The sequence below is a fragment of the Nymphalis io genome, chromosome 11 (genome assembly GCF_905147045.1).
Source record: "Nymphalis io chromosome 11, ilAglIoxx1.1, whole genome shotgun sequence".
NCBI lineage: Eukaryota > Metazoa > Arthropoda > Insecta > Lepidoptera > Nymphalidae > Nymphalis > Nymphalis io.
In genome coordinates, this window is record NC_065898.1 from 3,263,033 (window position 1) to 3,284,547 (window position 21,515).

Sequence of the window (21,515 nt, forward strand, 5' to 3'; positions counted from 1 at the left end):
CGTCTCTTGTGCCTGTAATATCACTGGCTCACTCACAAAAATACTAAACATTAGACATAATTTCTTTACTACTTCACAATGGGGGCGTTCGGATCGCACGATCGGCAGTATAACTAGTGCGGCCACTCACTTGAACTGGCAGAACACGTCGGCGTAGTCCGTGGACACGCTGTGCGCCTGCAGCACGGTCACGCGGAAGGTGAACTCGCGGCCCAGCGTGAGGTGGTCGGGCAGGTCCTCCTCCTTCAGCTCCGAGGCCAGCGAGCTGTCGCCCCGCCCGCTGTCGGCGTCGCACTCGCCGACTGCTAGTTCTGGTACCGAAAGCACACATACTTCATCAACTAGAACTCATTAACAGTTTCACAGTATAAGTATGACTGTGACTTTCTAATTTTTGATTATTCAAGTAATATATAGCATAACTAGCAAAATTGGCGGCTTTACCAGCGTGGGCTTTAATTTGTGACGAAAACCCTTTGAAAATCTGCCATCTTATCGTATGTATATAATGCATTTGAATTGTACACATAGAATATTAAATTATTAAAAAAATACATTTCCATTTTATTTATCTGTATCGATTATCTTAGACTTTAGTTGCTATTTCGATCACAGTTTCATCATTCATAATTATAAAGCAATACAATAAATATTAACCTTCAATCTTGATATTCGAGTCTTGTTCGGGTCGATCTTCGATATTGATAGCGTTAATAGCGTTGTTCTTCTCAACGCTCGAAATCGCCTTCAGCCTTGACCGAGCTGGCACTATATCGTCGTCAAAAGATATTTTAGCTGACTGCTTCACGCCAGCAGCGAATTCGGCGTTATCTAAAAAGAAATCGAAATCGAATTATTGACATCCATTTTCACACTTGCAAATTTAAACAGTAAAGTAATGACTTATCCCACTGCTGGGCTAAGGCCTCATCTATTGAGAAGATTCAAGTAAAAACACAATTTAAGCACATACAAATTTGGTGTCCTTTTGAACTGTTATGAACCCGCAATTTTGAATTGCAATCGTGTTCTAACCAATGGGCCGTATTTGCTCTTATCATTTTGAAAGATGAGATTTTAAAACATCTTACTTTTTTCGGCGTCGATGACTGCCTGTACGGCTACCCGGAGATAGCCCTTCACGTCTCCTTTCTCATTCACTATAGCCACCTTGTGAATAAGTGGAACCGGGTACAGAAGATTCGACAAGTACACGAAGCTCCTGTGGGGCAAAATCTGTACGTCACTTCTAGAAATTGAATCACGATATCACAACTTCACCCTTATAATTTTTTGATATTTAAGTTTTGCCTCGTATCTTAACTAATAGAATTTTATCTTAAGTCATAGTTCCACGAAGAGATCAGTTTGTGTAAGGAGTCAGTATTTAATTACGGTAACATATTTCTGTATTATATTAATGATAATATTATAAATGTGAAATTAAGAAATTCACGAGAATCATTCATTCAAGTAAAAACTATTAAGTGGATACGAATAAAACTCGGTGACTAGATGGAAAAGATTTTGGAATATGGTATAAGATACTTTTCAATGTGTAAACATCTTAGCGCTCGCTACACGGTAACTGAGAGCTGGAGCGTCAGATGACGTCACCATAAGGTTTCGAGCGTCAGATGACGTCAGCGTAAGATTTGGTTTTTGTAAGTGCGTTAATGTGTACGTGAGATCAACACATGAGCTAACATGTTTACACATCAATTCTTGTAAGTACCTCGTCACTGATACCATTTTTTTAATTATCTTTAATTAAAAATTCTTTAAAAAAATTCAACAATTTTATTAAGGTCTTTTGAAGCAGAAGAGTACTGTTGGTATATAAGAAATAGCTTACCGTCCGACTAGACGGAACCACGGGAATCTATCGTAGAACGGATCACCGCCGGTGACCGACTCGATGTTGTGATCGGGCGAGGTGGGCGACAGCTCCGCCTCGTTGTGGTACATCTCACGCATCAGTTCTAAGCGTTGCCTGCAAATATATACTTTAAATATTAGACCATAAACGTCAAAAATGCTTAACCAAATTGTGCATAAAATCTACAACGTAGTAAAGCTTTGAACAAATTTTAGCATTTTGAACGCAGCACATGCAAGCAAATACAAACAGACATTTATTTTTACTAACAATCAAAAGAAATTTCATTTTAATTTACATGATAAAATTATTTATAAATTATATAAAAAGAAGCGCGGCGACAATACATTTAAAGTAATATCTCAATTTTAAAATAGCTTTAGAATTATTGAATGGCCGTACAAAGTGTTTGTTATTTTGTTGGATGATGATGTTGTGCAGTTCTGAAAAGCTCCTGGAATGCAGTGACATACGCACATTATTCACATGGAACGCAAAAATATACTTCCTTCGTGACCTCATTCGTTACACGTCTGGTCAGTAAAGCCTCGCACTTAGCAGTCCGCCTCGATAATATTCATATAAAACTCTAAAAAAGCCTTACATTATTACAAAAGCGTGACTGCCGATGTCGACGAAAGCGTAAAACTAGTTCCCCCTCGTTCACATCACATCGAAGGCAGAAACAAAACAGCAGTTATTGCCCTGAAGTTAACTTTTATACGAACGACAGAATAGAAGCCACCTCGACTAATATCGGTTAAGGCGTCCGAATATCCATCTCAACCGTTCTCGAAACGTGCGACTCGCTTTAAATTTCGTGCAACTAGTATTTCCGTCTCGCTCTGCTTTGTTTCTCCCGGAGGCACAAACCTCGAGGGCAGCAGGTTGGCGAGCGAGAGCCGCGTGTTGTTGGCACAGGCGGAGATACAGTGCAGGAGAGCGGGGTCGGCGGGCGCGGCGGGCGCGGCGGGCGCGGGGGGCGCGGGGGGCGCGGGCTCGTCGTCGGCGCAAGCGCTCTCGTTCATGTTGTATATCTGCCGCATGAGCTCCAGCCGGTGGCTACGGACAACACACCGCCTTGCACTCTACCGCCTCCAGCCCTACCGCCTCAGGTGCCGCGTGGGTCGGAACTACTTACTTACTCAGTTAAGCTATCTACGTATTCCTGGTCATTATTTTATTCCTATTTAATTTCCCTTTATTTTATTCAATATTTTTGTTCCTGAACAAAATTTTCACATCTGCCCGACGACACTTACGTAATAACGAGTGAAATAATTATAATAAATATGTGTGTTAAAGTATATGTAAGCATTTGTTATGTAAACGATAATAATAAGCAGCAAAATAAAGAAGCGTTTTCATAAATATTTATGCACATTGATGTACAATTTTATCTTTAAAATATGTACTTACCTAACAATTAATTTGTATTTTAACATAATATTGTTACATATAAAACAAAACTTACATATGTTATATATGAACTCAATAAACGCATTATTCGATTGACTATCTAATTGAAAAAATATAATTAATATTGCTACAGCAAAATATGAATATTAAGAAAAAAATATATTAAACAACAGAAAAATTAATAAATACAACAAAATGCAAATAATAATAATAATTACTTTCATGTTAAAAATGTGAAATAAATAATATATAAAAAAAAAACTAAATATAAATACAGTATTATGTAGTCGATACCTTAGAATTTATTATTAATATTACAAGTACTAGAACTAAACTAAACTAATCTTCGTTTCTTTATTTTCTTATGTCCTAAAAATATAAGAAAATATCTATAATATATTATGTACATTTTTATTGTTCAAAGTATGTAAAAAATACCTACAAAACTAAGTATATATCGATAAACTTCTATAATCGAGTCTCTACGCTACAAAGTCCCAAACATTACTCCAAAATTACTAAACTAAATAATCAATATCCTAAATGTAATTTGTAAGGAGCGTACACCTTACTTTTATTTTCCATTATATCCACGAAACAGACAAACATTCACAACGGAGAATCTCTAATTCTATCCAGCCTCGGATCTATCGGTAAGCCGGTGGTATCTGTACGAGTTACTCGCATTTGTTGCAATGATTAGCAACACCAAATAACGCCGCCAAGATCAAATTCATAATGTGCCATGCGAGTGTTAATCCTAATGATTTTTTCAGTCTTATAAATTATATCAAACACTTGAAAAACGTTTAAAGTATGATAAAATATAAAATCATTCGACTATCAGATAAAAGCAATTGTAACATTTAAACGCAGTATATTTGCTTTGTAAGCTTCTTCAGTCATTATTTCAGAATGCTAGGCGGACGGCGGCAATAATGCTGCCGCGGAAATATTGTAGATCCGAGGCTGACTTTACCCATCGTGCAGTTGGATGTTAGTGTATCTGTAGGGTCTCACCGCAGCTTCTCGAGCGTCCAGTAGTGCGTGGCGCCGTTCTTGGTGTCGGTGACCTCGACGGCGACGACGGTGGGCGCGGAGGGGCGGTAGTCGTCGTCGCCGTCGTCGCGCGGCGCCAGCTCGCCCGGCAGCGGCGAGTACGGCGTGTCCGTCAGCAGCGTGAACTGGAACTGCACCTTCTTGCGCAGCTCCACGGATATCGCGTTCGCTTCCTGCGTCAATGGAATTTGTTCAAGAGTCACTGTATTGATTTACAATTTTCAAAAGCTGAAAATTGTTTACATCATCTCATCGAGACTGAAATTAACATACTAATGTTTACCTGCCTCCAGCTCACGTAGCTGAAGGTAGGTAAAGTTTAGGTGATAGTACCGGAAAAATACATTTTTTCATGCGGTAAATTAAAGGAAAATAATCAAAATTTTAACAACAAAATTTGGCATAACCTGCAGATAAGAAAGAGATAACAATATCAAATTAATTTCATAAAGAGATTGTACCACTTAGACTCGACATCAATTCCATGCTTGGCATGACCACAGTATTGATTCATGTTAACTTTATATTTGACTAACCTTGAGGAAGATCGCGTTCCCCCACAAGTCGTCCCTGAGCGAGGTGAACTGATGGTACTTCCACTTGCGGAAAGCCCAGGCCGCCAGCCCCACCTCACGCGCCGACCAGCATTCTGTCTCAAACAGGGGATTCACTACCCCACAATATCACACGCTTACTGTTATTGCATACATTTCGTGTAATCACACCTCGTAAGTAAGATTGAAGATCTCAACGTCGGAGGGTTTTCTTGAAAGAATATATGTGTAGTGACTTTACGATAAATATAAATAGCTCGATGGTATACGGGCCACTCAACGATCTAAAATTGGTATCACTTAATATTGGGCTATTGTCATCCAAACTTTTAACACAAGCTTTACGTTAAATTCGATAGAAAAATCGGATACGAGGTAATATTAAGGCATTTTTATGATACTAAAACATATTTTCGTTTTAATCACCATAAGGACATAACAGTTTGCATTCTTATCAAAATTTACAATTCTTATTTTATATTTTTATACAAATAGACTTTTACAATTATTTATGAATCGTCAAGCACTAAAGTGCTTAAATGCTCACATGTTTTCATTCATTTGCTTACGATTTATCGAACAACCTTATATCTTTATCAACATAAATAGTACAAACATTACCTACACATGCCAATATTATTTCAAATTTCCAAAGTACAAATTTCGAAGAAACTTTGCAGGGGATGACCTAATTAAAAAAATACCTATATATACTTAAGTGCGTATTTACGTCTTGAACAATAATATAGCTAATCTGTATTGTCTGGTGGTGTCTGGTCTAAAAATTTACTAATATTTTTGTGTCTTTAAAATTAAGATATAAATTGTATATACTCACCGAATATATCCTCATCGTTGTGGAAGTCTTCGGGCGTGTAGGAGCTGTACATGGACATGGTGACGCTTTGCTCTTCCACTTGTCTCTGAAGTGCGTCGATACGGGCTTCGTAGTTCTAAAAACAAATACCCACCATTTTGGTTTATGTATACTCAGTCTATGCCTTTTTTTATAGAATAGGAAGGCGGACTAGCATATGGGCCACCTGATGGTAAGTGGTCACAAAACGCTCTTAGACATTGGCATTGTAAGAAATGTCAACCATCGCTTACATAGCCAATGCGCCACCAACCTTGGGAACTAAGATTTTATGTCAATTTTGCCTGTAATTACACTGGCTCACTCACCCTTTAAGCCGGAACATAACAATATCAAGTACTGCTGTTTTGCGGTAGAATATCTGATGAGTGGGTGGTACCTACCCAGACGAGCTTGCACAAAGCCCTACCACCAGTGATTTGATGTCTGCTTCCGTTTGTGTTTTTAACAATATTTGCAGATTTTTTGTGCATTTTAAATGTTTTAGTTATTTATTTATTGTAACTGTATGCGTTCCTAAATAACAATTAATAACTCCATCAAAAAAACTTATCAAAGCACATATATTTTAAATTTATAGTAAAATGTATTAAATACCTCGCTCAAAAACCAACAATAATGACTTATCTGTATGATCTTGAATAGAATATTCTACCGCCAAACAGCATACTTACTATTGTTGTGTAACAGCATACTTACTATTGTTGTGTAACAGCATACTTACTATTGTTGTGTAACAGCATACTTACTATTGTTGTGTAACAGCATACTTACTATTGTTGTGTAACAGCATACTTACTATTGTTGTGTAACAGCAATACTTAGTATTGTTGTGTTTTGGTTTGAAGGGTGAGTGAGCCAGTGTATAGGCACGTGGGACATAACGTCTTAGTTCCCAAAGTTGGTTGCGCATTGGCAATATAAGGGATCGTTAATATTTGCTCATCTGCCTACCTATTTTATATATAATTTCTTAACTATACTTCTCGATCCATACAACAGCATTGTTAAAAAAAGACACGCGCTAATTTAAAACCGCCATTTTGTTGATGGACAGAAAGGTTAGGTAACTAATTCATCATTGGCGCGACTTGTTTTTTTTTAAATATAAATCAAGTGATATTTGGATTTTTAAGTCTAATTGAGTTTGATATTTACATCAATTTGTATGAATTGGTGTTCTATTTTTAAAAATACCAATTTGATGTTTTTATAATATCAGTTTCATTTCTGGATGCTAAATATATATATTTTAAACATAAAATCCATAGATTTGAGAATTTTAACAGTTTATCCCATACCTTCCGCTGCTCTTCAAACTGCTGATCAGCGTGTTCCTTCTCTCTACGGAACTGTTCCTCTAAGGCCATTAATCGTTTCTGCATTTCGGCCTTCAAATCGATTCCCTGCTTCTCCAGCAACTCGCATTGCGCGAAGTCCCAATCAACGGTCTCCGTGTCACTCGGTGCTATAGACGTATTTAATTTTAATATTTTAGAAATCATGTTAGAGGACAATGACACAAGCTTACTTGAATCGTTATTTAACAAGATTTTACTTAAAAGAACCGCCAATAAACTCAGCAGTTACTTTTATATACGATATAAGACATAATAATTATCTTGATGTTAACATTAAGAGTGATAATCATTCATTTCTTCATGTCAATTTAATGAAATAAAATTAAATACATCTATTTTTCTGATCTATATATATTTAGGAATCATTAAATCGCTTTTTGTATGCTTACTCTTTTTTAATAAAAGTTTTTAAAAAATGTATATTGTATTATATAATCTACATTTTATTGTTACCCTACTTGCATTAAAGCAGAGAAAATTATGCATAAAATTGTCATTGAGAATTATTGGCAATCAAAATACAAATGATTGTGTTTTTAGAAACATTATTAGTATTTCTAAGAATTAAGATGGCGATGGGGGTAGACCAAGAAGTTCTCAACCGAAGCAAGCTCTACTGAGTTTTAGAGTATTATTATAAGTAATCTTTTGGTCGGTAATCAAAGGAAACATAGAAATGCTGTGAGACGCAATGAGGCCAATACGTACCGTTATCCGTATTCGTTCCGGGCGTATCATTGACTGTGTCCTTATTAGACACGGGCTCTTCGCGAGGCTGTCCGGGATGAGTGAATCGGAACACGTGGTTCTTTCCCAGGATCACACGAGATCCAGTCTTCAGTATTATAGGTTCGTTGACCTACAAACAATTTTTTTTTTATACAAAATAGTTTTATTACGCAAAATTATATTTTTGGATATATTCCCTATTATATTTATAGATATATATTTTTGTTTTTATATAATATTCCGAAGTGAGGATTCTCTTTTCAACTGTTATATATTTGACATAATAAGATTTATTTTATAAAATAAAATGTGTATTTTGTAACTGTCATAAATAAATGTATTCACCCTGCAAACAAATGTAACTTTTCTGTAGCTATAATTGTTGTAGTGCCTTGTTTTTTTTGGACGTTTTTTATTAAAACTTAAAGTTGAATGTGACCTGACAGCAGGTGCCAGTCCTCCATCTGCTCATCGAAATGGCATTGCGGACATATAAACCATCCCTTACGTAATAAAAAAACATCAGATTTAAGATGTTGCATCCCTGTATATGTGCTTATAACAATGCTGGTTCACTTGTCCAAACTGGGTTAAGGAATAGAAATATGTTTGCTTTTCTTTCAGAACAATCGATGAGCAGCTGGTATAAAAACATACAAAGCCCAACCACTAAAAGGGTACCTGCTACCATTAGTATTAAGATAGATCCATTACATAGTAATGTCAAAACTCAAAACTCGTCAAAACTGACCTCACGACCATTGACATAAACGAGCGCTCCACGATGCGGTATGAGGCAAATCACGCCATCCGTGTTCTCGAAGATGCAGTGCTCGCTCAGGATATGTGAGCCGCAGAGCTGGATATCTTGCGGGACCTGACCTTCAGCGGTGCCGAGGCGTGTTACACCTGGGAACAGCAGCATTACGTAATATTGCTATTCAATGAATGCACAAAATTAAAATGACTGTCAGCGACGTAAAAGATATAGAATGCAATTTTCCAATTACAAAGAATATATAGTCAAGTATCCGACGAGCCAAATTGTATTTTAAAAAATATATAAAATAACTAAGGAGTGAATTAAACACGTCTGAACATATTCGGATGCTCAATTTAATTAATTATATGAATACATGTTTCCCACCGTCTAAACTAACAAATGTTTAAAAATATTTCCCATGAATTTATTTGCTTAGTTATGTTTCCAGTAATCCAACGACAAAATGCAACGATGCAGTTTTAGGTTTTTATTGTAAATGTTTTTCGTGGTACTGGTTGCATTACTATATTATTTTTATTGACAAACCATAAGCAAACGCCAAAACATAAATATTTATCATGAACTGAGATCAAAAACGTTACCATTTCATTATACTACCTAATTAATGGTGGTTACAGTAATATCACAATTTTAAGAACACAAAAATAAAAACCAACTTATTTTAGTAAATATACTACTGTCTTGTCGAAGCTATGGAACAAACTGTAATCCAACCGTATTAAGAAGTCATTTGATCTCGTAACTTGATCTTAGGTTTCATGTAATCTATACATACATAGTGAAGGGCATATAAAGGTTATGTTACACAGCTTTGAATATATCGAAATGTTTTACAATAATTTCGCATTTAAAACAATTCACTTACCGTCTTTTATGTAATAAAGAAGACATTCTGATAGATTAGGATCCTCGTTCAAGTTGACCAAGTGAGGTGTTTTCTTCGGGGAGTAAACGCCTACAGTGACGCCCTCTTTAACCGCAAGACCCATTTCAGCGAACACCGCTTCACGCTGAACGCGAATTTGCTCAGTGCGTTTAAGCTTCTCTTCCCAGGTCTCGTTGAGTTCTAAACAATATGTATGCATGTATAATTGATGAATGGAAACTATTTTAACAATAAATTAATACAAAGTAAAGTTCATGAATGTGATAATGTCCCCCGGACCGATTTCGGCCACGGCGGTCAATCTCAAGAGACGTCAACTGCGCAGGACATGAAAACACTGGTGCACTTTCAATTCCCTAACTCTCATAATTCAATGGGACAGCAATCCGACACGACCGGAAATGTAATGTAAGGCCATGAATGTAATACTGGACGAAGCCTCTCCACTTCTTAAAGTAAAGCTTATTCCACGCTTTAGAGCGAGTGCGTGCGACATATCCCAGAATTCTTACCGAACCCTTCCGAAGATCTATGAAGCTAATAATAGAACAAAAATTTAATTATTGTAATGTAGCCACAGTCTGTTCTTACCTGCAATAAGCTTTTCAGAAGCCTGCAGCTGGTCGACAGCTTCTTCAGCGATAGTGGTAGCAGCTCGGGACAGCTTGGGAGACAAGGCGGATTCAGACTCGCTCTTCTTGCGCATCGGCGACACGTTCTCTTCTCCTGCTTTACCATAAGAAATATTTTTTATGCTATATATATATATATTAATAATAAAACGTTTCCATTCCAAAATGTACGTGACATATTTTTTTCTTTTTCTATCCAATAATAACAAGGTACGATGTTGATTTTTTTATCGGATTTGATATTGCAACCAATCACCGTGTGACTTTTTTAACAATCCCGTGATCATATCGTGCGTTTCAAAATCAATACAAGTGCTGAAAATGACATCTTATATTATTAACTTAAATAAGAGTAGGTCCAACTTTGATTTGATTTTTTAATAAATATGATATACATAGCTACTATACATGCTAAGCAATTTAAATAATCAATCTGTTTCTAAGATTGTTTTTTTTTTATATAATAAATATATGTAACCAAAATTGGACCTAGCTGATGATATTTATTATCTGAAAATAAATTATTTATTTATCGGACATAAATAGTAGAAAAAACATGCGAAGCTATGAAGCTTGTTTGCAAAACATTTATAAAAATTATATTTCCGTTCGCGACGTTATTTTTCAGTAAAAACTATTTTCTGTATAATTGATTTAGTTTTTATTATATCTGAGTTATTAACTTAAAATTTTCGCGAATTTTTTTTTTTTGAAAAGCCGCGAACGGTCTTTGCTTCTGAGCATTTTAAATTTTTAATTAAAATTGTGAATAAAACGTATTTTATTTATAAACTAAAGTTGTATTTTTTTATTAATAAAATGCTCAGGGGTTGATTCAATACATACTTCAATACATATATTTTTAGATTAAAACATTCACTCGTAACTTACATTCATATAAAAATAAATATTTACTAAATTTCCTACCAATTCGATATAAACCAACACCAATATATAAATATAAGCGCAGTTATAATATTACATAACGAACCAATACATATGTACCTACAAGGAGTGACGATTATATAAAATCATGTACTAAATAAGTACGCCTACAACGCCACAAGCTCTGGATAAGGGTGCAATTCTTTTTTTTTAAGGTGTCGGGTTGCCAGCATAACTGTCATAAGTGACGTGAATTTGTCTCATATTTCTGTCCTGGCAACCCCCGAGGAGGCAAAGCGTACAGGTGGGGTGTACATATGCATTGCGCAAGCCTCTTTGCTTTTACTTACTGGTAGGCTGTTCTTTCTTTTCATAAACGACTCTACCATCTGGTCCTTCGCAATTGAAAATAAAAGTTCACTTTAGTATCACTTTATAAAACAACGTTTGTGGCGTTTAGTTCGTTCTAGCTTTTTTTTAAAGGTACAAACACACAAGACGAACTATTAGGTCACATGACGACTAAGCCTAAATGTATGATATTCTTTCAAGTGGTTCTCACCTTCTTCAACGTCGATGCCTTCAGCTTTGAGCAGTTCGCGAAGTTTGAGTATTTCTTCTTTGAGTTCACGGATAAGTTTTGCATTCGCGTCTTCGTTGACGACGGCTTTGCAAACGATCTGCTTGGCGCGATCTGCGTATCTGTTGGGGATTGTTCTCTTATATTTAATAATCTCATTTAATGGTGTTATATATTTTTAAAAATGCCATATATTTACGTTTTTAGATGATGGTGAATGAACACCCTAATACTGTCGAAATAAAAGAATAAATGCATGTCGTTTTACTCTGAGCATACTGATAATTGATTGTTATCACTTGACATATAATATTTAAAAAAAAAAATTAAAAATGTCTGATCTCGTATAATATATTTCAGGAAATAATTCATAGTAAAATGAATCCCTATAACGACAATAATTCAAAAATAAGCTCATTAAGTGTGCGAAGAAATGCGTAAACAAATCTATCAAGATTATTATGAATTTCATAATTATATTTTAATTACCTCAATGTACTAAGAGTTTCGTCGTAGTTAATGTCGGCGGGTGATATGGCCGCTATCATGGCGGTCTTGGAGTTCCCGCCGAGGTTCTCACGAAGCAGCCACGTGAGCACCGAGTCACGGTAAGGTATGAAGTCAGCTTTCTTCGACTTCTTCGTTTTTGACGCCTAAAATAAAAGTGTGTTTTATTTATTTCTATTAAACAATAAAGTATGGAAATGCCATCTCCAAAAGAAAAGCTAAGCGTTCCACTTTTAAAAGCTATTGATGAAGTATTGATTGAAACTCATTTGTGCCATTATTAATCTGTGAACTATAAAAAAAAGCTAACATTTAAAGTAATTGCTTACATATAATTTAAAAATATAACTTGAATTGGATTAAATTTTGTCATAGTCATACGACGTTGATAACCAGACTGTTTCAAAATATTCTTCAAAAAAACTTAGCGATTATTCAATTATTTATAAAACTAAGTGTGTTTAAGCAAATAAACAATATTAAATTAAAAAAAAAATACATTCTATAAGTGTATTTCAATTATGAACAAAAATATTCAAGTAGTTCAGTGTAGGTCGGAATCTAATGAACTACCAACATAAGAATAATCAAGTAGTTCAGTGTAGGTCGGAATCTAATGAACTACCAACATAAGAATAATCAAGTAGTTCAGTGTAGGTCGGAATCTAATGAACTACCAACATAAGAATAAAAATACATACAGCACATGCGCACGCAGAAACGTCGTAACACATTAAAATGCTCTAAAAATATTGAAAGCAAAAAAGTCATAATATTTTAATTTTTTTTAACAGATAAATAATAGTGTATATAAAAAAAACGCCATCAAAAACAAAATACCTATTTAAGAATGTACGTATAGTGTATGAACGTGAATACATCTATGTATTTATGTATATTATAAATACACATTTCAGGCACAACACATAAAAAGCACGCAATGATATATAGCCTATGCCAATGGGGGAAGGAGTAAAGACAAAAAAAAAATACTTTGACCTGGAATGACATGACATAATTGTATATTGAAAATAATCTATGGTATTCTTTATGGATACACGAAAAAATTGCTTTTTGAATGTCAACGAAGTTTTAAAGTATATTCGAAACAATATAAAAGCAGTAAAGTCCGATATGAGCGGTTAAGAATAGAATTAATATTATAAATAAAAATATATTGATTAGGAACTATTTTTACTGCACAATAGAAAAAATAATATCAAATCGCATGGAATACGTAAATATATTTATACTCATTCTGTCATTGGAATATATATAGGTGTTGTATATAGAAAGACTTACCGACTGCACACGTCCATAGAAACAAGATGCAGGAAGACAGTTTAAAATACGTTTAAATCTATATGTATACATATATACATAGCTTAAAATTTAGCCAAACTAGTACACACTAATCAACAATCATTTTAAGAACATTTCATAGTTTTTAATTTATTCGAATTCTCATTAAAAAAACACCATCAAATTAATTTAGCAGAAAATTTAAATTTAATATTCATTTCATTAAAACAATTTTACACACATGTGACCACAACCATGAAATTAAATATATATATTATATAAGAAATGATAGATTTTTCAATTCATTGCGCATTCACAGACATATATATAGTTATATATAATACAATCTAGCATCCCACACATTCACACTACTATAACAGAACGTACTAAAATCAATAAAATATACACACGTGGTTTTATAGTTAGAAACAGTTTGGCATATATAACTAGAGCTGGTAAACCATTATCCACTCTAAATTATCTACACGTAGATATAAAATATATATTTCTTCGCTTGTCACTTATGACTTTCTACACTATTCGTCCAATCGAAATGAAACTTTGTAGAAGTTGATAGCATTTGACTTGAATCGTTTCGGATTATTAATTATAAAATAATTTTGAAGGAGCTTCACAATACATGCAACCGAGCTTTAAGTTATTTTAAATAAGATATAAAATAATGATAATTTTTTTTAACTAATACCAATATAATTGTTTAAAAGGTTTGTAGTAGCACTATTAACTCCTTCATATATAGTTTAAATAATTTCTATGTAATTATCAAAATTTAATAAAAGAAATAAAGTCTAAAACACATGGATTATTTATACTGAATATTGACACATAAAATATGTGTCAATATTTAATATAAATAATCCATGTGTTTAATCATAAAATATGCGACGTCACTGAGTACTACATACAATAATAACGAACGCGCCCTGCGTTACACTTACATTAGATAATGTTTGTACGTGTATATATAATTTTTGTATATAAAATTAATAAAAGATTTACAAAGTAAATTTTCATAGAAAGTATTTAATGCCGAACTGCTCAACTAAAAATCATCTCAAAATTTTATCATTTAATCGACTTACAATTTCGGCGAGAGCTGATATGACTTTTCCGAGAGTTGTCAGTGACTTATTGATGTTGGCTCCCTCTTTCAGCCTCGTTCCTTTAGCGCCTGTGGAATCAGCTCGCTCAGATCCAGCGAGATCTACCAGCGATATTTTTGACACCTGGAAATTTTATTTGTATTAGGTATTGGTATATTATTTATGGTTTGTTATTGGTGTTCGTCAGAGTCGTCTGGATGAATACCACCGACTTGAAAGTATTACTACCGCCAAAGGGCGATCCTTTGAAATGTTGTGTTCATGAGAAAAAACACCTTAGATCTTGTTGTTGATTGCACTTTGACAGTGTATGAATTTATATATCTTACGGTGCCAACGTCTATGGGTACCACTAACCTCCCGCTATCCTATTTGATTGTCTTCTTTAAATAAATTAATTAAAAAGGTATAACAGTTATACTATTGCTTCCGTATCAATATACTTTAAATAATTGAGTGTTTTGTTCGATTTCGAAAATTTTATTACAATAAAACAAGTTGTTACCTTTTCGGAAACCAAATTAGTGGTCTTATCGTGTCTTTGTTGTGTGAAAAAAATCGTGAACACAGCGTGAGAGCGAGACGACGTCTCGTTCATGTTCGTAGCTGCGACCGTCCTGATGACAAAACCACAATTATATTCAACGATTATAACGTAACGATTGTAGGTCGTTAGTATTTCCTTCCAGAACATCATAATTTTTGGAATACGTTCATGGAACCATGGTGTTAGATAGCCATATTTATTGAGAATGGCAGGTGAAACCACACGGACAAGCTAGTCTTATATGAAATATAGTTTTAATAGAATTGTATAATATTGTAGTTAAATACGATTGTTTATTGATATACTCAATCCGCTTAAAATAATTAAAGATGTATTTATATTAGGCAAATTAGGTATTTATATAAGGCATTAACAGATAAACACGTATACCTTTCAAACATTACATACAACACACACATGCATATGCACACACACACGCACACGACTGAGGAAATCAAATGTTCATCGGTGATCTTACACACACTAGTGCGCTTTATTACCGTTCCGATAAAGGCGGAAATAGCTAATGAGCTATCTTTTCAGTATTGAAAGAAATAAATTTTATGCATCTCAATATTTTATTACTTTGAAGTTTCACTTATTTCGTGCGAAAAAAGTATTTCGAGATCAAACTTAACCGCGATGTTTCTTTGTTAATATAGAGTGCAACGTTTCTGACGCAAAGTTTCAATCTGTCACGTGTACTGTTGTCTTAATTCTAATATGTATATATATCATAGACATTAGTTCATTATAACTCACCTAGCCTTGTTACCCTCATCAATGAGGTCGTATATATCTTGATAGGACATCACAGCGAGCTTGCTGAGGTCCTCCACGTAGGGCCCAAGAGCGGGGTGCTCACGAACGCGAAGATTCCCTTTGTTTTTAGGGTTCAGCAAATCACGAACCCGCTCGCAATAGATTTCCATGTAGGATACTTCAACCTTTGGAAACGATATAAATTTATAGACATATACATATATATATATTTTTTTTCAGCCTTTTGCCGTCCACTGCTGGACGAAAGCCTCCCCCATAGAACGCCAACCATCCCGATCTTGGGCAGTCCGCATCCATATCGGGATGGATATATATATACATAGTTATTATTATTTTATTTTTAATACATAAAAAATGTTTTTATTTTATATAAATTAAGAACAACTTTTGTGACCATAGATCATAAGATCCATAGACCTGATTTTGGTCGTTTATTAGTCTTATTCTAATAACTAGTCATATGACTGCTAGTACAATGTTTGAAGCAATTAATTTTTAGCGTTTTATATAATTACTCAATAGACAAAAATTTAGAAAACACTCTTACCGAATATTTAAGATCTTCCGAGGTGGTTTGTCGAATGCGTCTGAACAAATCTTTGCAAATTTGAGGTATGATTCCCTCTTGGCCATCCTCTCCCCGCCCCATCATGGTGTAGGACTTCCCCGCGCCCGTCTGCCCGTAGGCGAATATGCATATGTTGTAGCCTAGAATTTATATTGAAAGTATTATGTATTTATTTTAATATGTCTCATTAGCTCAACGGTATACAGACACGCTAAGAGATGTGAGAATCGCAAGTACGAGTCTAACGTAAACTATTTCGGTACCGAAAACGGAGGTAAAAATGGTAGTAATAAAAAAAATAATCAAAAAAATGCATTACTAATATTCTTTATTTAAAATATGATTTAGTTTTTTCTTCTTTTTATTGTTAATACTTTGAATGAAAGTACTTTTTTCTTAACGAAACAACTAAAAATAAGAGCATTCCCTCGACATTTGGCGTTCGAAGTGTGCAATATCATCCATTAAACTATGTATAAAAATATATACGAACCAATTTAAAATACCTAATTTACAAATTTAATTTTATTTGATATTCAACAAGCTGTACACTATTAATTTTTTCTTACCATCAAAGGAATGTTGGAGCATTTCTTCTCCGATGTCTTTGTACACCATCACTTGGGATGAGAACTCCGGGTCACTTGGCTAAAACAAAATGTAAACGTAAAACATGAGACATATAAAAATAAATATAAACAAATAGAGGAATGAAAAATAAAAGGTATTTAATGTAACTAAGAAACTTGCAATATTTTTGCTTGAAGTAGTTCATTACAACTCGCGTCGAGTGTCTGACTCCGGTCGTGAACCCGCTGGGTCATTAACGAGCATACAAACACGTTTGTTTATTACTATTAAAAATGTCTCACTCCGATTTTATTTTCATTAGTAATTATTTCATTCATTTATAATTTTACGAGCAACGTGGGCGATATCGTTCCCTTGAACTTGGAACAAATAAATTTTTAATGAGTGTCTTATTGAGTATAGTTTTACATTTGTGTGACGTGTATATCGATGATAAATAGCCAAGACCAAGTGGATGAAACAGGTGGATCTTAATCTTAGATCGCAGGTTTCAGAGCCGTGCAAGCACTACTGAATTCTCACGTGATTAATTTTAGTGTGTGCACGAGTTGTTAGCGATGTACACAGTGAGGAAACCTATAATTATCAGATAAAAATTGTGCACGTGTATATACCAAATTGCGCTACTGGGTCGTGATATAATAAACTTTAAAATTTATTTTTACAGAAAGAACCTTAACCCAGCCGTGTGATACTCGTATCTATGGACTTATCATCGCATCAATTACAATGTTATACTTTTGTAAAAGCTAATTTATATTAATATTATCTGTATTGCCATTAATACTTAAATACATATTTTTGTATACATGTTATTTTTGTATTCCTTTATTTCTTAATATTTTTTTAAAATTTTCTAAAGGTGGCATAACTATAAGTTTAATGAAACTATCAATTAAGGTACACACCACAAGGCTACGTTAAGACATTAACGATATGAAAAGTGGAATCGAATATCCATCCTAATGTAATACAATTGTTTCTAAACCACAAAATCGTCCGCAAACTACAATCTCTTTGACAATTAATTTGGAACGATTGTTACGGTTTGCGAAACCATCCAGTTTGCGGTTTCATTTCGAAATGGACAATTGCTCCATACTCCTATAATAACGTTAGCTTTGTTTAAAAAAAAACACAGGCAATGGTATAAATTTATTCATAATAACACTTTTGATTCTGAGTTCTGACACTGTAAAAAATGTACAAATATTATACCGTGGATATGACTGTATTTGCAATTAAAATTAACATAATTTCGGAGATTTGGAATTAATATATGCAAAATTATTCGAAGCATTTCGCTACAAAGCGGCTGTGCTGGCAGCTAAATTTATGTTTTCCAATTATACAGATTATTTAGTTTGAATACTTTTAAAAAACCCTACAAATAAATCTATTCCCGTCTATTCGTATTTTTAACTGTAGTATCTGTATCTATCTTTGACATCGTAGCTTCAAAACGGATAAAACGATTTTGATATTGTTTTGAAGCATTTTGACTCGAGTGTACATGATGACTGTACTACTGAGCCTTATTTTAAAACAATTGATATGATATTCACACTTCATTACATAGAGGAAATGGCATACAAGTCGGGATTAGAAGCCCTATAGTTTAATACGCCTATCGCAGATATCTAGTCTCTTAATCGTGTTGTCGATACAATATGGCTGCCTCCCGAAACATGGATGTATATACCTCCTCAGTGATTCACGAATCTTGTTATCGAAGGTCAAAGGTAATATTGATTTAAGTTATACGTACTAAACATACTTCTATATTTAAATCGATGTTTACGTTAACAAAAAAGAATCGCAACTAAATAAATATTTCAAACATTGTTTTACTTCAGAACCACTTATTGCTAATTAGTTTAGATTTTTTTTTACTCTTTAAGCACAAAATGTTTATTAAAGCAAATGGAAAATTCTTATAATGCCAAGATAAATGTTTCTTATTTATTCATAGTAATTAAATTTTATTTTAATTCTCGAAAATGACCGTGTAATTTACAAAAAAATGCCTAGTATAGCTAGCGAAGCAACTTTCTTATCAGCTTAACCCATGCTGTAGTAAATCTCAATGAATAATAAATATTAAATTAAATCTTATATATTATACATATATATTATACATATACTGTTTTTACGCATTAATGCGGAAAAAGTGTGCATCCTTGGTTCACAGGGTCCGGGCCAGCTCAAACAAAATTCTAATCATGGTAGCTAACAGACTAGACTGTATATTTATAAAACGCTGTTGTAAAGTTTCGGCTGGAACAGTAAATTATATAAGTAGTAGATGGTAGTGTTTATTTTATTTTTTGTAATTTTGTATATGAGTCTTGTTACTTAAATAAATAAATTATTATTATTATTATATAATATTTTTCGTCACCAAACACAAGTCCGCTACTTAATAATGATTGGTGGTCTTCTTCCAACTCCCGAAATATATCGAACATTCCCCGATATATAACAAAACACTTAAACACTCACAGTTTACTTAATAGTAAGGCAATAATTTTCATAGACTACTATTTTGTAGTTATCATAAATATAAGAACATATGTTGCCAGTATAATATGGCAACATCTGTTCTACAAAGTAATCAAAAGCTAATAACCAACGAGGGGTTGAGAACACTCCCAGCGAGTTCACTCCGCTGCTACCGCAGGAAATTTAACTTGAAGGGGCAATCTATTTGTTATTGCTTTATATTTGCAAAACTTGCAGACTTTGTGTTGTTTATGTATACAAATATACAAATTGTAATGACGATCGGTGTAGAATATAATGTACTGCAACGCCATCTAGCGGCGAGTTATAACAAGGACTTTGTATAAAAATCTTATCAATGAAAAAAGGCATGTGTGCCAGCTTTTATGGTCGATCACCATTTTTATGGTCAAGCGGTGTTGAAGGCTATTAATTTTTAAAGCTAGATAACGACGAATTGATAAAAAGAAGAAAGAAAGAAATTATATGATAATATAGATCAACCCAGAAAAATATATGTTAAAGTAACACCCCGAATTCCAATTTCAATTCCTTTTTATTCCTCAATCCTCAATTCCTCCTTAATAGATCATGTTAATTGAGCCTTACCCACATCCCAATGATCAAATGTAATACCATATAAACAATCAAACTCTTGCATGATTTGTTCTATCGGGTTTTTATATGAATAAAGATATATATCGCCCTCCCAACCTAATAATATGGTAAATGTGCTAATTCCGTAGTTTTCGTTTTATTCCATATCTGGTGTTTACTGAATTAATTTCACATTGTAATTTTTCTATGGATATTTGGAAACGGATAACTTCGTTCTGGATGATGCTTACTCGTAAGTGCATTTGCTCTTGTAAAATTACGTTACAATAATATAATCGTATGACCACGCCCTCTTTTTAGAATAGATGACTTATTTAATGTTTATCGAAAAAAAATATGTTTTATAGTAATTTGTATAGTTATCAAAACCATAGACACTAATGATATGAAAATTCTTACTTACATTGTGTGACCAGTACGAGAAATCAAAGTTGAAGCTTTTAGGAGGTTCCTTGTTGCCCGGAGGAGCTTTTGGATTTTGAATCACTGTAACAAATAAAAATAAGAATTAATTAAACAATCAAATAGTTTTTACATAAGTAACAGACTGTAATTGTTTCCCTACTGGGAAAATAATATTTATTTCCTGTTAAGAAATATACATAGTTTAATCTGACTGTTGACTGATCTTGACTGATCGTCAAATAACGACATCATTTTCAACAGTCTCGTTGGTTTGGTGGTAAATTTGTAAGGTTGCAGATCCTAAGTTGCGGGGTTTAATCTTCGATCCATTAAAATTTAATTAGGATTAATTTGTCAGTATTTATACTTTTTTTGCCCGAGCTCTTCCTGTCGTGTCGGATTGTCCATTCCGTCGGATTATAAGAGTGCACTTGTGTTTGCGCACACACTACAACACAAAATATGCCTTTTTCGAATCGTGATTACCATTCGAAGACATTTCTTTCACAAAGGTTATAGATTCATCGAACGATAGTGTGTGTAACACAACAATAATTATTGATCTTAAAAAATCATTTTTGTTACATTGTTCTTAGAAATTGAGTACTCCAATTTACATGATTTCAATTCGAAATACTCCGTGTATGTCGTGGTTACCTGTAAATATAGCAACTGCTGGAATTGGACCTGTTGTTTACAAGTCTTAAGTTTGTTTTACCAAGTCATGTTCGTGATCCTAAGAGTAATAAAATTAACACAATACAGATTACAAACTAAATTCTAAACACGAATTTAACATTTGAAAAAGTCAGTCGATCCAAGTTCGAAGCAGGTACTAAAGATACGGTACGGAAAAGATTTATATTTTATAATAACTGAGCCAATTCAATTCACGCAGCTACCACGCCACAATATATCACGGC

General features: G+C 33.8%; 1 protein-coding gene across 16 annotated transcripts in view; it reads right to left on the reverse strand.

The window, feature by feature from the left end:
- LOC126771566 (kinesin-like protein unc-104) overlaps nucleotides 1-21,515 on the reverse strand; it is a 98,805-nt gene that overhangs the window by 16,360 nt on the left and 60,930 nt on the right. For 6 of the 16 annotated variants that reach the window (XM_050491505.1, XM_050491496.1, XM_050491499.1 and 3 more), the window contains 22 exons: nucleotides 20,591-20,673; nucleotides 17,046-17,124; nucleotides 16,456-16,616; nucleotides 15,888-16,072; nucleotides 15,084-15,195; nucleotides 14,558-14,701; nucleotides 12,135-12,298; nucleotides 11,628-11,767; nucleotides 11,416-11,460; nucleotides 10,140-10,277; nucleotides 9,528-9,728; nucleotides 8,630-8,787; nucleotides 7,858-8,008; nucleotides 7,090-7,256; nucleotides 5,750-5,864; nucleotides 4,894-5,027; nucleotides 4,319-4,530; nucleotides 2,753-2,941; nucleotides 1,856-1,993; nucleotides 1,092-1,222; nucleotides 658-831; nucleotides 131-311 (listed from right to left, as the gene is read on the reverse strand). In XM_050491505.1, coding sequence (XP_050347462.1) covers nucleotides 131-311; nucleotides 658-831; nucleotides 1,092-1,222; nucleotides 1,856-1,993; nucleotides 2,753-2,941; nucleotides 4,319-4,530; nucleotides 4,894-5,027; nucleotides 5,750-5,864; nucleotides 7,090-7,256; nucleotides 7,858-8,008; nucleotides 8,630-8,787; nucleotides 9,528-9,728; nucleotides 10,140-10,277; nucleotides 11,416-11,460; nucleotides 11,628-11,767; nucleotides 12,135-12,298; nucleotides 14,558-14,701; nucleotides 15,084-15,195; nucleotides 15,888-16,072; nucleotides 16,456-16,616; nucleotides 17,046-17,124; nucleotides 20,591-20,673 — 3,202 coding nt within the window. The remainder of the gene's footprint in view (nucleotides 1-130; nucleotides 312-657; nucleotides 832-1,091; nucleotides 1,223-1,855; nucleotides 1,994-2,752; nucleotides 2,942-4,318; nucleotides 4,531-4,893; nucleotides 5,028-5,749; nucleotides 5,865-7,089; nucleotides 7,257-7,857; nucleotides 8,009-8,629; nucleotides 8,788-9,527; nucleotides 9,729-10,139; nucleotides 10,278-11,415; nucleotides 11,461-11,627; nucleotides 11,768-12,134; nucleotides 12,299-14,557; nucleotides 14,702-15,083; nucleotides 15,196-15,887; nucleotides 16,073-16,455; nucleotides 16,617-17,045; nucleotides 17,125-20,590; nucleotides 20,674-21,515) is intronic. The other 10 variants (XM_050491500.1, XM_050491510.1, XM_050491512.1 and 7 more) reach the window with 6 other exon arrangements.